At 43.5% G+C, this 16,331-nt stretch overlaps 1 protein-coding gene across 5 annotated transcripts in view; it reads left to right on the top strand.

Annotated features, from left to right (window-relative positions):
- Positions 1–1,450: 1,450 nt before the first annotated feature.
- The window catches only part of LOC137430107 (septin-2), a 106,267-nt gene continuing 91,386 nt past the window's right edge, over positions 1,451–16,331 (top strand). For 2 of the 5 annotated variants that reach the window (XM_078780258.1, XM_078780261.1), the window contains exons 1-5: positions 1,564–1,613; positions 1,987–2,044; positions 5,001–5,097; positions 14,059–14,145; positions 14,285–14,408. In XM_078780258.1, coding sequence (XP_078636384.1) covers positions 1,997–2,044; positions 5,001–5,097; positions 14,059–14,145; positions 14,285–14,408 — 356 coding nt within the window. In that variant the 5' untranslated portion in view covers positions 1,564–1,613; positions 1,987–1,996. Of the gene's footprint in view, positions 1,524–1,563; positions 1,718–1,984; positions 2,045–4,625; positions 4,803–5,000; positions 5,098–14,058; positions 14,146–14,284; positions 14,409–16,331 lie in introns of those variants that run through there. The other 3 variants (XM_078780257.1, XM_078780259.1, XM_078780260.1) reach the window with 3 other exon arrangements.

Here is a 16,331-nt window from a genome sequence, read left to right as displayed (position 1 = left end):
AAAAAAAGAAAAAAAAGTGCGACTGTTATGGTTACTAAATGCTGTCCTGCTGTCATGTGACCAGATCCTCAGCTCTGATTGGTGTACGTTTGTGGGACAAACGGACAGACCAACGCTGTTCTAGACGGCATTGCCCTCCTGGCTACGCCATAAAAAAAAAATTAATAGTTCCAGAGGTTCAGGGTTGGGGGATGACCCCAATTCTCTGTATGTAAATATTTATGCAATTGCACCTCTCCCATGGTATGAGGGGGGTATTACAAGTTGTACTAAAACAAGAGTGAGAATTGCTTTTCAATACGTGATATTTTCCGACAATACATGCGACCGATGTAATATTTTCTACAAGTCAAAAAGGGCAGAACTGAAAAATTGACAAAACGCCTGGAAACTCCAACTTGTTCAATAACTCATCATAATAAAGCCATGTACCAATTTTCAGTTGAATATGTTAAAGGGTACAGGGAGAAAAGTCTGAAAAACCCCAGGTGGGATGGACGGACAGACAGACAGACAGAGAACAAACCTATATAGTCTTCTCTGGTGAGACCGGTAGGGGACTACAAAGACAATTCTCAGGGAATTATCCCAAGTGTAAAAACGAGTTTTTTAAATCCTATGTATAAAAACGAGTAAAAACAGCACCTTCAAAAAGTATTCATACCTCTTGACTTTTTACAAATTTTGATGTTACAGCCAGAATTGAAAATGGATTAATTTGAGATTTTTGTTGTCACTGATTTACTCACAAAACCCCATAATGTCAAAGTGGAATTTTTACAAATTAATTAATCAAAAGTGAAAGCTGAAATGTCGAGTCAATAAGTATTCAACCCCTAATTGCTATGAGTATGCCACTCCCTTGCTCGGGTACCTTGCTCGTATTCCATAAATTCAACACGAAGTCCAAAGAAATGCAGTTCCCGCTGAACCTGGTACATTTTAAGGAACCTCGTCAAGAGTATGAACTTGTAAATCGACAGAGCACAAAGCTAAAAGCCTACTTTATAATATTATTCCGTCAACAAAATCGCCCTCTTCCGTTTATTCTATCATCGCAGATCTACGAGACTCTATATTTACTGAACGTCGCAAGATTTATTTTCATGATGTCGTACATAGAGATTTCGAATCGAGATATATCGCAAAAGATTTGAGCGAAACTCGCTATTCTCAATCAAAAATAACATCATGGAGTATTTAACGAATGCCCAATGATCCCTGTAAAGAAAGGTGTGTTCTCCTTCTCCACATCGTAACTCCCTGCACTACACGCACACAACCAACCTCTGAATCTCACTGTGATGTTTAATCCCATAAAACATCAGCATCAAATTAAAACATTCTGCCGATTTATTTTCAAACGTCACACGACACGACGTATGCAGTACAGTATTTGTTTTAAGCCTTCTAAAACGCAACGGCATGACGTCATTGCGTTTTTTTTTCTGAACAGCGGCGAGGTGTACTTGACGTACAATATTGCAACATTTGATTTTTCTCCGAAATACGCCTTTATTGCAGCTTTGTTCGAGAGACGTGATTGCTCTGAGGATTTGTTTGAGCGTCGTATGCTCGCAACGACGAATCCCACTCGATTCCTCCTGCCCGGGGTTCGTTGGTGCCATCCAAAAACCCTCGCTCATTGTCTGCGATCATTCATTCCGTGTGACGCGAATTTAAAGTGAAAAAATCCGTGCTGCAAAACGCCGTCCAGGTATCACTCGGTTTGAAAAGCATTGCACTGCAGTTGCCTTTTGCACTTATCTGCAGTATTATTTATATATATATATATATAATCACCATTTTTATTATATTTTGTGAGATTATATGATGCAGGTAAATTTATTTTGTGAAAAGCAGGAGGATCGATTGTTTGTTGAAAGACGTTCGATCGAAATTGCCGTTACACGCTTTAATAAATAATGAATTGGCTGATGGAGTGACCCCCCGTGGCACGTTCTGACATTATATTACGTCCTCTAGGGTTTGGAAAATGAAGCCCTCTTCATTTTCGAGTCACAGTTCAGGGGAGAAGGTGAAGGTAAGGTATATTTAATTTATAACCAGGGAGAAATGATTTTTTTATTAAAAATTTGTCGATTTTGCTCTGATGAAGGGTTAATGCTCGAAACGTCAGATTATCCTTGCTTCCCACTGCAGCTGGCATGCATCAATCGACGTTCTATTGATTCTTCTTCCTCTTTGGGTAATCTTCTTCCTCCATCTTTCATTCTCACGTCCTTGTGGGGTTGGCCGGGGAAAGCTTGCTCAAGTCTTTCACGAACCGGCTGGCCAAGTCTGCCGTTCGACTAGGGTTAGGGCAGACATTTGTAATTTGGTCATGGTGTTGGCTCTTTGTGGGCGATAGCTCACCTACTCTTTGTGAAGGACACTGTGTGATCCTTAACGTCTATTTGCCAGTGCAGGTAAATTGGATGCCAGTTTAAATTCCATTCGAGGGACAGCACACACATTGACGAAACATCAGGATGCCGGTTTATAGCTGGTCCAGGATTTGAACCCAGGCTAGATGGGTTATAGGTGAGTGTGTACCTATCAGCCATCCTGCTATCCTGTTAATGTCATCCATTGTTCTCGTTAAAGCTTGTAAAATATATTCCAAGATGTTTCACATTTACATTGTAAAGACAGCAGCATGCCTTTGTTTGATTTTTGTATCCAATGTTGAGGCTCATGCACGAGCTGGAACATAAAACGGATCAAGATGTAACAGAACACAAGGAACAGTATAAAGAGAGGTGGGGATGTGTGGGACACCAACGCTCCAACGGTGAAAACTTGCTTGCTACTTGCTGGCGGTGCATTCATTTGCCAGGCGTCAAAGCCAGAACGAGACTTTCAGAGGCAAAAGTACAACATACCATGACCATATCGGATTATAAACACTCTGATCCAGACCTAGTAAGTGGAGATGGCAGAGCATAAGCTGAAGTTACAGAATCAATGATGCTCTAGGCCTAGGGTGAGTGTAGTATTTTCCGAGACTGGTTTTAGGCTTAAAATGCCCTGTTACTGCTCATTGCAGTCATTCTCATTTCAAAGCAGTGCATAACAAAACAAGAAAGAGCTATCGTACATTGCAGACCCTCGCCAGGACGTGTGTGGTTTTGTCTTTTGGATCTTCAGGGTGTTTTGGGGTTCTGGGTCCTCTGGGTTTTTTGGAGCTTTCGGTGGGGTCTTTAAGGGTCTGTGGGATTTTTCCGGTAATTTGGGGTTCTCAGGGTCTTTTGAGTCTTAAAGGCTTTTAGGGTCTTAACGTGTTTTAAGGTCTTAAAGGGTGTTAGAGTTTGAAAGGGTCTTATGGTTATAAAGGGTCTTAGGGTTCTAAAGGCTCTAAAGTGTTTCAGGTGTCATGAAGGGTCTTGGGGGTTTTAGGGATCCTAAGAGTTTTAAGAGTCTTAGGGTCTTTGTGGGTCTTCATGGTCCTTTGGGTCTCAGTGGTCTTAATGGGTCTCAGGTTTGTAAAGGTTCGGAGGGCTATTAGGGGCCATAGAGGGTCTTGGGGTTCCAAAGGGTCTCATTTAATTAATACACCTACTCACGTTTGGTGCAGACAAACAAACAAACGGTCTCAAATGCAACACCCTCTCCTCTAGCGAGGGTAACAAGTAAAGACAGGCAGGCGGACAAAATAGTTTATGTAAATCTATGCTCGCAATGCCATTGCATATTCAGATCTGCCTTTGCACTACAACGCAAGAACACGTGTTATGCAACCTGACAACTACAAAGAACATGGCTGTTAATAAGCCGAGAAAGAGATAACCACATTCACACAAAACTACATGACATCATTGGAGTTGTTTAAAATACTTTAGTGGAGGCAGTAATGGATGCAGGTCAGGGAGGGGTGTGGAAGAGTAGAGTAGGCTCATGGAAAATCGAGATGAGATGTGCGTGCAGAGAGGACAAACAAAAAGGTTTACCTGTGCACTCACCCCCAGCCCACACACTCCCACCTGCATACTTTGCCACAACTTCCTTAACTTTTCACCATTTATAGGTATATATCTAATTCCTTTTTTGGATTTTTGAATTGAAACTGTCCTTGCTTCCACTGCTTTTCCTGTTGAATGAGGTCACGTCTCGACAACTCGGAATTTTAAAAGGAACCTGTCTCATTCGCCTCAAACTCCCTTTTATTTTTTTCCTCGAGCTGTGCTTTCTTGTCCTTATCTCCGAACGCCATAAAAAACCTGTTTCACATACCCTGTTAGTTCTTTAATGAGGGAGAGGTTAAGGTTGAGGGACAAATAACGAGTTTATTTTATCTGTAGTTCATAATTGATTTCACAGTTTAAAAGTTGTTGCTTAATTTTTGTGAAAGGTTTGAATTGTAAAGAAAACAAAAACATAATCGAAACCTGCCTCTTCCAGTTCACTGCAGGATGAAGACCTCCCTCTCTCATGTTGAAGGTTTATGTTGCCATATATAGGCTGGAAGGATTGTCTAGAGGTACACACTCACCTCTAGGCTGTTTAGCCTAGGTTGGAATGTCAACCCAGCTATAAACCGTCATCCCGATGTTTCACCGGCAGGGTGATTCATCAATGTGTGCCGTCCCTCGGATAGACATTAAACTGGTCGTCCCTTCTGCCAGGTCCTTCCTGAAGAGTAGATGAGCTATCACCGGCACCCTGAACAAATTACAAATTCCTGCCCTAACTACTGTCAGGAGAGGGATGGCAAACCGCCCAGCATGACCCTGGCCTAGAAACTGCCTTGGCGGAACCAACGCTTTGTAACACAGAGTATGGTACATCAGTCCGTCATAAAAGTGGGTGTTAGCTATGATTCTATCTATGTCTAAGATGACTACTGCTACTTTAACAACCCAAATCAATCCTGCACTGTTGGTTTGAAATGCTTTGTTCAACAAATGTACTTTCTGTATTTTTTCTCTTTTTCTGCTCCATCCCCATTTTTCTTTTAATTTTCTTACCTCTTTATTATCCTGTCTTCCATATTTCCTCAGCTCACCGAGGGTGCTTACATGGGCTTTGCCAATCTACCAAATCAAGTGCATCGTAAATCTGTGAAGAAAGGATTTGAGTTCACTCTGATGGTTGTTGGTTAGTTCCTGTTTTATATAATCCCTATTAAAAAAAAAAAAATTCTTCCAATAGTAATCCAGATATTTGTCTCCGGACCTTTGAAGCATCACTCAAGTGATTGAATCTTGTAGATATAAGATGAGTCAACCATCATATTTTATCATGGTCCATTCCCCATCCACCCTTCTCCTTCACCCACAACAATCGAACACATTACTCCTCCACATTTCCTCTTTTTTTTTTAGTCCACAGTATATATTGTTGTGGTCGTCCATGCCCGGTTTGAATCCGGCGAGTTGTCTCAATACAACCATAATGGTCATCTGCTTCGAAGGGGCTCCCCTACCCCCATGCAGATTGGGGTATCAAATTGGTTGAGCATTATGCCAATTCGCACCACTGTCTCGTAACCAATTAGGCCGAACGGGCCTGAGTCACATGGCATTGTATTTACAAGTGCGGTTTTTACTGCCCCAGCCAATGTTTCCCTCATTGGGCTTTTTCTAATCGACAATTAAGAAACCACAACAACCAGAATTCAACCCGAGACCAGGTATGTTTAATAACAAGAATGATTGTCACGGGGAAGGGAACACAAGGAAGCAAACAATCAATGATGTAATAATAAACCCCTTCACCCAACTATTGGTACGTGCCCACAATGCCAACGAACAACCAGAGATTCCTAAGGTACCTAAATCCTATCTGGGCCCAATCGTTCACACCTTAGTAGAGATGGAAGACTCCTCTCCCCTATGACTCATCGTGGCTTAGTCCGTGGGTGGGGTGAAACCTGTCCCTGACCCTTGAGCTTCCTATGCCTTGGCAAGCTCGATGAGCGCTATTTGCAATTCCTGTTTTCCCACCCAGGATAGTGCTGACGGCCTAGTGAATACTTAAAAATAACACAAAAGACAGATTACAGAGGTGAGGACATTAAAAATGCATTCACTCCTGAAACGAGTAAAGTAGAGTAGATTGGAGGGATGGAATATGGATACTTACAGTGACCTGCAAAAGTATTTACCTCCTACCAATAAAGCCACATTTACATGAATTACAAATTACCTTGCCTTCAGAAAGTATTCACACAACTTGACGTTTTTCACGTTTTGTTGTGTTTCAGCTTGAATTTAAAATTCATTATGTTGAGATTTTTTTTTTGTCACTGATCTACGCATAATACCCCATAATGTCAAAGTGGAATTTTTTTATATAAATCTTTATAAAATAATTCAAAACGAAATACAGAAATATCTAATTTACATAAGTGTTCAACCCCCTAGTCAACACTTTGTAGAAGCGCCTTTGGCAGTGATTACAGCTTTGAGTCTTCTTGGATATGTCTGTATCAGCTTTGCACATCTGGATTTGGGGAGTTTCTCCCATTCTTCCTTGCAGATTTGCTCAAGCTCTGTCAATTTGGATGGGGAGTGTCAGTGATCAGCAATCTTCAAGTCTTTCCACAGATTCTCAATGGGATTCAAGTCTGGGCTTTGGCTGGGCCACTCGAGGACTTTCACGTTCTTGTTCTGAAGCCATTCCAGTGTTGCTTTGGCTGTATGCTTGGGGTCATTGTCTTGTTGGAATGTAAATCTTTGCCACTTTTTAAGGTATTTTGCACTCTAAAGCAGGTTCTCCTCAAGCATTTGCCAGTATTTGTCTCCATTTATAGCTCCCTCTATCCTTGAAAGTGTCCCAGTCCCTGTTGCTGAAAAGCATCCCCATAGCATCATGCTGCCACCACCATGCTTCACGGTACGGATGTTGTTAGATCGGTGATGGGCTGTGCTCGGTTTCCGCAGGATGTAGTGCTTTGCAATCATTCCAATAAGTTCAATTTTCTTTCATCAGACCGCAGAAAATTTTGCCTCATGATCTGAGCCTTTCACATGCCTTTTTGCAAACTCCAGATGTGCTGTCATGTATCTTTTTCTCAGGAGTGGCTTCCACCTGGCCACTCTCCCATAAAGCCTACATTTGTGAAGGGCTGCAGAGACTGTTTTCCTCCCGGCAGGTTCTCCCATCTCAGCCAAGGAACTCTGTAGATATGTCAGAGTGGTCGTTGGGTTCTTCGTCACCTCCCTGACCAGTGACCAAGGTCCTTCTTGCCTGGTTGCTCAGTTTGGTTGGATGGGCAGCTCTAGGAAGAGTCTGGGTAGTTCCATATTTATTATTATTATTTTTTTGTATACAAGATCGAGGCTCGTGAAAGAGCGAACATTAATCACACAGAAAGACAAACCGACACATAAAACATATAACATCGGGAGCGGTAGACAAGATGGGGAGAGAGGGGGAAGGACACAAACACAACATTTGAGAGCAGGGACCGAGAGACATGGAGACATCGAGAGATCTGAGAGAGGGCGAGGGCTTTGGGGGGGGGGGGGGCATGGGAAGGGGGCGGTGGGAGAGGTATAAAACATATGGACACTGCCAGGACTTCCAGGAAAGAAGTTGGAATTTCAAACAAGGTGGATCTGGGGTGAATTAGCGGGGGTAGAAAAGATCAAGGTTTTGGATGGGGGAAGATAAGAGATGGTGGTGAACAGCTGTTTTAAAGACCTGGAGGGAGGAGTGGGATTGAAGGGAGTGAGGGAGTTTGTTCCAGAGGCGGGAGAAAAGAGGAATGAAAGAGTGAAGGTGAGCAGAGAGCCGAGATTTCGGCAGTTTAACCATCAGAGGGTTGCTGGCAGATCTTGTGCGACCTGTAGGAATATTTGGGGGACAGAGCACAGAGAGAGCTGGGGGTGCAAGGCTGGAGAGGAGTCGGTAGAAGACAGAAAGACCACCTACCTGCCTGCGGTGAGTGAGTGAAAGGCCCTCAGAGATAGCTTCATCGCGGGAGATTCCAATAATTCTGAAAGCTTTGGTTTCAACAGCGTGAAGCCGAGCTAGGTGTGAGGCAGGAGCACCGGCCCATAGGGGAGAACAGTATTCCATATTCTTTCCATTTCCCAATGATGGAGCTCACTGTGCTCTTGGGAACTTTCAACACTCTAGAAATTGTTTTACACCTTTCACCTGATCTATGCCCCCTCACAAATTCTATCTCGTTGTCCTATGGACAGTTCCTTGGGCTTCATGGTAGAGTTTCTGCTCTGAAATTCACTGTCACCTGTGGGACCTTATATATAGAAAGGTGTATTTCTCTCTTAATCATGTCCAATCAATTGAATTGGCCACAGGTGGACTCCAATCAAGTTGTAGAGACATCTCAAGGATGATCAATGGAAATTGGATGCACCTGAGCTCAATTTGGAGTGTCATAGCAAAGGGGTTGAATACCTATTGACTCAAGACATTTCAGCTTTTCATTTTTTATTATTTTGTAAAAAAAAAATTATGTGCTGCTGATGCAGTGACCCTGTAGGTTAGAGCAGGAATTTGTAATTTGTTCAGGGTGCCGATGATAGCTCGCCTACTCTTCGCCAAGGATGATCTTTGGCATCAGTTAAACTGTAGTATGTGGAGGGGTTAGCTGGAGTCCTTTACAAAATGATACACCTATGACGAATATCTCATCATGTAAGCGACTGCAGGTAATATCTGCATTGTGGTTCTGAGACTGATACCATCCATGCTGAAATGTATCCTTAATTGTTAATAAAATCATGCATCAGCCTACATACCAGTGAATCTGCATTAAGACGTCTGTAGGCCTCATCGTGGATGTTGCCATTGGAGTTCCTCTGAATCTGAATTGCTGCCTGCTTTCCTTTCATCACTGGCCTCTGGTTCAAAGCAATGTCATTAGATTACTGCTTCATTAGCGTGATCATTACTTATGCTGTAACACCTACCTTCTCTGTCATTAGCCTCAATGTGCACTGAGGAAATACTGCTACAGTCGTCGACATTGCAATTGCTCCACTCACTCAAACAACTCCTTTCGGACCACGATTCCATGTTATACTTGAGACGTCGCAGCATGGTGGCCGGAGATGATGGAATTGGAAGTTTACCTATGGAAAACGTCAATGCCAGCTGTCATTTTCCTTCAGAAAAGGGTGCACTTAGTCAAAACCAGGCAGCAGAAGCCATTTTTATTTTTTAAAACAAGATTCAGAAACGGTACTCGATTAATTAACAAGGAATACCTAAGCTGCTGCTTAAGCTCTTTAAGATTCAGCTGTTTGCAGAAAGATCATGGCTACAGACGTTTGGGATGTTCTTAATGCAATCTCTCTCTCCTGCTCCCTTTATGATATTGTTGCGGTTCTGAGAATGTACATATTGATTAATAAAGGTTAAAGGTTTGCCCCCATAGTTAGTCCACATGCAACACTTATGCCACCTTAGAACATTAGTTATGTCATAGTATATGTGAGAATAAGGCCATTTCCAATAGTGATACCTGCGTTGTGCAAAAGAAATAATAAGCTTAGGTCCCATTCATTTTGCGGCCCACCCTCCAAATCGACCTCGTTGGGCAGCATCCATCCCGCGCCCCGATTAGGCTAATCCACCTCCTTTGCCAGCAGCGTTCGCTGCCCTTGGGTTTTCGCTCGAAACCAGCCAAATGCCACGAGGTTGGCCTGGAAAAGGGGGAGGAGCGCGGGGTCGGGGTGTGGCCACGTCAAGCAGCACGTCAAGGGCGGAGTTTTACAAAGTAAGGATTTATTATCCACTCATTTATTTCATTTATTTAAGAGCATTTATTTATTTAAATGCATAATTTATTTATTTAAGAGCATTTATCATTTATTTAAGAGCCAACAACCAACCAGGGCTCGGGTGGAATTCCAGAGCAAATTCCAAAGCAAATTCTAAACTGGCAAATTCCAGAGGGTTCGCTGGGCGGCGCTATATAACCGCACGCACAAAGCCCTTCAGGAGGACTTATGCGCTTTATCAAGAGGACTTGCACGATTCGCGCATTACAGAGGACGGATGCGAAAGAACTATATAAGAGGACTGATCGATGCGAGGTGACTGAGCGAGCTCGCATTGCAGGGGACCGAGCGAGCTCGCATTGCAAAGGACTGAGCGAGCTCGTATCAAGAGGACTGTGCAAAGAGGCCTCGTGAGGAAAACGCATTAAGCAGCGCGTTCGAGCTGCCGATTATTACGTACGCAGTTGAGCCGCGAGTGTAACCGCCCAGCCAGCCTACCTTCCGCCCGCATTCCGCCCTGTAATTGTCTGCTCCGCGTAAACGACACGAGGAGAGTTCCTGGCCGCTGCCGCCTGACCATCTACACCACGGTACGAGTCGAGGACCGGAGTAAGCTGCCTGGACGCCATCATCCCTGGACCATCAACTCTGATCATCTACATCCCCGTGTGAGTGTGTCTGTGTGTGTGGGCCCGTTTGTCTTGGGATAAGTATAAGACTGTTGAAGGCTTCACTGTGTGTACTTCTCTTCCTTCCTGTACAAATTATTAATAAACCAATTGTTCTTCCTTGTTTCTTCCTAATTCGACCATATCCGTCTTTTCCTCCATTGGGTAAGCGTGGCACGATTCGGCACAGCTCAAATCGGGTTAGTTGCTGTTAACAGCTCGGATCACGGCTCGCTATCGCTCGGCGTTTCCACCTAAAACCGTGGTTCGGGCGGGGTTATTTCCTTGCTTCCTGGGAGGTGCTGGTAATTAGGTAATAGGAATAATTCGGCCTACCACCCTATTCAGCGCTGACCGGAAGGAATGTCATAGCCCCAGATCACGTCGGCTAGTAAAAGACAAGGGGATTAATCCCCCATTGGTAAGAGGAAAGGCCGACGAGATCCGCAACAATATCTTTCTACGTGTTAGCTCTGATACCAGCCTCGACTTTTACAAAGTACACCCAAAAAACATTACCTCCACTACCAAAGGTGGACCAAGGTTATGTTTTCACCCCTGTCTATTTGTCTCTGTCTGTCTGTTTGTGAGCAGGATATCTCAAAAGGTTGTGGACGGATTCAGACGAGATTTGATGGGCAGATTGGGTCTGTGACAAGGACGAATTTATTCGATTTTAGTGAAGATCCATATCCGGATACCATATACAGACTTGGCATTTAATATGGAATATTTTTTTTGTGGGGATGAACTTACTTTTCAAGATGTCTTAGAACCAAAAGTTCATTGGAATTATGTTGAAATTATTCTAGATTTTGTTCATGTGACCTTTAAAAGAAACAAAAACCACATTTGACATTTCGAAACAAATAAATTGATCCTTGAAAGTGATGTAAACTGATATCGAACTCAATTCATGGGCAGTACTGTGTTAAACTTCTGTACGTTTTCCAGAAGTATCTCTTCATTTTGCACATTAGCCCAAATTTTTTTTAACAAAAACAAAAGTTAAATTACGACTGGGATTACAGATAGTAAAATTACAGTTCAGTACTTCGTGTAACCCCCACGAGGATTCAGGAGAGCACGTACACGTTGAGGCATGCTGTTCACGAGATTTGCCAAGGTTTGGACAGGAATCGCTTGCCATGCAGTGACAATAGCCTGCTGCAATTCACGCACAGAGGTCGGCTGCTGGTCCAAGTGGTCGATTTGACGCCTTAATTCTGCCCACAAGTTCTCTATCGGATTCATATCCGGGGACATGGCAGGCCACTCCATATGCTCTACACCACGGTCAGCAAGAAAGTGTTGGATCATGCGAGCACGATGAGGCCGTGCATTGTCATCTTGGAAGACAAAGTTTCCTCGAAAGGCTGCACCAGCAAATGGAAGCAATGTTTCTTCCAGAATGACCCTGTACTTGAACTGGTTCAGGTTTCCATTCAGAACAACCAGGTCAGTTTTGCCCCCTGCATGAAAAGCAGCCCAAACGGTCACCCCACCACCTCCAGCTTGGACTCTTGGCACTATACAATCTTTGTTGTAGGCTTCATGCACTTGTCTGTGCACTCGGACGCGGCCATCTTGACTATAGACCAGAAATCTAGACTCGTCACTGAAGATCACGTGATTCCAGTGTCCTGGCTGCCATTGACGGTGCTCTCTGGCCCACTGCAATCGGCGCTGGCGGTGGCGGTGTTGTCTGGTCAGGCATGGCTTTCTCAAGGGACGCCTGGCACGATAGCCTGCTTGAACCAGTCGTTGGTTGACTAGCCTTCTGGATGCAGGCACATTTGTCAGTTGCTGCCACTCAGCCCTAAGCCGATTAGCTGACTTGGTACGGCCATTGCGGACTAACCGGTGCAGCTAGCGATCATCCCTCCTTGTGGTTCTGCGGGGACGTCCTGGCCTCGGTATTGGAGTCGGGACACCCCTCTGAGCATTTCGTTTCAGGATCTTTGACACCTGACCTTGAGTGATGCCATACTGCCGAGCAATAGCACGCTCTTTCATGCCGTAATTTCGTGAAGCCACCACTCCATGACAAACAGCACTGTCGAGTTGATGGACCATCTCCAGAGGAAGCGGCAATAACTTTTGGAGACGTGCAGCAGTTGTTTTCCACTAATACAGAACGCAACAACTCTTGTATACCCGACTGTGAAGCCAATCGTCAAATGCACCTGTCCGTACATTTTGCCATGCCATCTGTGATATAATCCTGTTGTTGACTTCTTGCTGCGACAGCCAATCAGTGACATGGTTCTTTTAACAAATAAATCACCAAAGTGTAAAAGAAACTCACCAGATTGATATACTGAGTTAAGAAAGTAAACCCAAGTCAAGAAAAAAAAATATTCCATATTAAATGCAAAGTCTGTATATAAAAAAGAAGTGATTCTTCACCATTAGAGATGGGACCAAAAACGATGTATAACATTATATTTCAAACAGTTGTGGACGAGTTATGACAAAACTTGGTGGATGAGTTGGTTAGCTGCCAAGAACAACCTGATTAGATTTTGGTTCATGTCTGTATCCAGATCAGGCCTATCAGTGAGATACACAATGTAATCTGTTCAGCTTGGTGGAGGTATGCGCTACCGTGAGCCATTCAAGTTGCAGTTATTTTTCCTCATGGTGGAACCATTGCACTATGCTCATCTTTTACACGATGACATTTAACATGCAATGCACAAGCTGGGCAGGTTTGCTGTCAAACAATGTCACATTGATGCGTGATAAACTTGCCTTCATGTGCTAATGTGGCAACTTCCTCTCTTGTGCAGACGGGATGGATAAGTGCTTATCCCCTCCCCCCTTCCTCAGACCATTCCTCCAAACCCCACAAACCCCTCACCTTCACTCCTTCATTCCTCTTTTCTCCCGCCTCTGGAACAAACTCCCACACTCCCTTCAATCCCTCTCCTCCCTCCAGGTCTTTAAAACAGCTGTTCACCACCATCTCTTATCTTCCCCCATCCAAAACCTTGATCTTTTCTACCCCCACTAATTCACCCCAGATCCACCTTGTTTGTAATTCCAACTTCTTTCCTGGTAGTCCTGGCAGTGTCCATATGTTTTATGCCTCTCCCACCCCCTTTCCCATGCCTCCCCCCCAAAGCCCTCTCCCTCCCACAGATCTCTCGATGTCTCCATGTCTCTCGGTTCCTGCTCTAAAATGTTGTGTTGTGTTGTGTTGTGTTGTGTTGTGTTTGTGTCCTTCCCCCTCTCTCCCCATCTTGTCTACCGCTCCCGATGTTATTTGTTCTATGTGTCGGTTTGTCGGTTATGTGTCGGTTTGTCGGTTTGTCTTTCTGTGTGATAAATGTTCGCTCTTTCACGAGCCTCGATCTTTTATACAAAAAAAAAAAAAAAAAAAAAAAAGTCCAGGTTGTCACTATGAATTCCATCCCATCAGAAAACTCGAGGAACATTAAAGTGAAGTATCAAAGGGATGAAGATGTGAAAAGTTGTGTACCTGTCCGAAAGATTTCCCACTTCTGGGATTAAGGCAGTAGGACAAATGCATTTGTGTAGTTGGGTAATACCTTTGTAGGATAAGATTCATTCACCTAACTGCTTTCAGAAATTCTGTCGAACAAAACTTGTAAGATAACCTTTATCTGCTTTTGTATGTTGTGATTCATGAATAGTTGACAATAATGTATATGGTGTGTTTTGAGCAGGAGAGTCTGGATTGGGAAAATCTACTTTAATTAACAGCCTCTTCCTTACTGATCTCTACAAAGACAGACAACTACCACCAGCTAGTGGTCAGTACTACCTCCTTAAATCATTCCAGCCTTTCAGAGCTCTTCAGACCACCGCATGTGTCTTTCACCTTTGACCCTATATCCACATTTATTTTATATACACTTAAAAAGTGACATGAACGTGTTTGTGGGTTTGCAGAGAGAATTAGACGGACAGTCCAGATGGAAGCTAAGTTAGTGGAGATGGAGGAGAGAGGGGTCAGACTTCGTCTCACTGTTGTGGACACTCCAGGGTTTGGAGATGCTTTGGACAGCACTGAAAAGTAAGAGTAATCAGTGTAACTGCAGGTTTGACTTGAAACAATTTGCTCTTGAATCTTGATTTTAATATTTTGGTGGTAGTTTAAAGGTGGAACAAGTAATTTAATCCAAAATGCTTACATGATTACGTCAATGGTTTGGATTCTAATAGTGCCAGCGATGTGAATGGTTTCCTGGAAAAAAAAATATATATATATGTATGTTCGTTCCCTACAGATTTTTTTACACAATTTGGTGCTAACTCTCAGATTGTCTTAAACTAGTTTTTCATAGTCTTGTAATATAGTAGATTCCCATGAAGACCAAATACTTTATATGACAAATGTTGATAAGTTGAACAGAACTAACAGTGACCCAGTTCTCGGCCCAGCTATAAACTGTCATCCCGGTGTTTCACAGTCAGGGTGATTTATCAATGTGTGTGCTGCCCCCCTAGATTGACGTTCAATTGTGCATCCCTTCTGCCTGAATTAGTTGGTGGTCATTCACATAGAACACCGTGGAATCGTTGAGAGTCGGCGAATTATCCGCGGAACCTTGGCCAAATTCCAGCCCTAACCTATAAAATAGAGGTCATTCAGCAGCACAACCTCACCCTCAGCCAATGATGCTGCCCCATGCTGCATACAAAAGAGGTGACTCAGTCTCATTAGGTTAAGTTCAAGAATGTAAATGGCACACAATTGAATCACATTCATACATTTGGCTTTATCCATCTCGATGAATAAGCCTGGTGTTGGCTTAATGGTTACGGTGGCTGGCTTAAGATGTTAGAGTCTTGAGTTTGAGCCCCTGTTGCGCCATTAAAAAAGCTCCAGGTGTGTTGACTCGGCCTGTCATCCTTCCGAGGTCGGCAAAATGTGTACCAGCTTACTGGGCTAATATCCTATTTGAGTATCCTGCGTTCGAGTGGCGACCCATCCAGGATTGTACTCCGTGAAATGGCAATTCATATATACTGAATGTAATTAGTTGTTGATACGCACCAGATTTTTGATGTTCATATATTACTTGACCCGATTGTTCCTCAGTCAGGATGGAAGTTTAGGTTTATGAATGTTGAGACGAGATCAATGTTGATGTGGACATGGCGTGGAGATCAAATTGTTGATATCTGATTGATGTGTAGAATTCTAAGCTGAGATCGTTTTGATTGTTGGCGTGCTGCAGGAGTGCTAATAGGAGAATGATGTTTTGGCAAATGTGTGATAGTGTGTACTGCTATGGTAACTGATGTTGTGAAATCCTGTTACGTAAAATAAAGCAACGTGCACTTGTCCATGGGCCTACAGGTTTTTGTTGAGGAAGTTTGGAGAGTAAGGCAGATGTCAGACTGTACCGAAAGCTCGATTATGCAGTATGTCTAGTGATGGCCCTAATCTCGTGTCTGGCCTTTAAAGGCCTCCATACATCACTGGGAGAGTAGAAGCAGCATGTCAAAGGTGGATTGACCTGATCTGAATCTCTATTGGTCATCTGAGATGAGGCCATTGGAGAAAAGGAAGGATTTTATGTCCACAGTGATGATGGATTCCATGACCTTGCTGATGATTAGAAGTAAGCTGATAGGTTTGTAGTTAAGGGGATACATTTTTGCACCTTTTATGTCATGCTGTGATGTTGGCTGATTTCCAAGCAGATGGAAAACGGCATAAGGCAAATGACAGGGTGTAAAGAGCAGAGCAAGGATGTGCAAGAGCAGTAGAGACGTTTTTTAGTGCACGTGAGCTGATGCCACTCTGTTGGTTGCAGGTTCAGAGTCGAGGTTTGCCAGAAACTTCTCCACTTCACATGTGCAAGAGTGCTGGAGCAGTATGGTGCGACTGGGTAGGGTGGGTATAGAGAGTGAGGTGTTAAGGACACAATGTATGGAGGCATTCGGCCTTCTCACAAGAGGAGTTGGCTGTGGTGTCATTTGATGGGAA

The sequence above is a fragment of the Myxine glutinosa genome, chromosome 6 (assembly GCF_964187855.1).
Source record: "Myxine glutinosa chromosome 6, kmMyxGlut1.1, whole genome shotgun sequence".
NCBI lineage: Eukaryota > Metazoa > Chordata > Myxini > Myxiniformes > Myxinidae > Myxine > Myxine glutinosa.
This window is presented reverse-complemented; position numbering and strand designations above follow the sequence as displayed.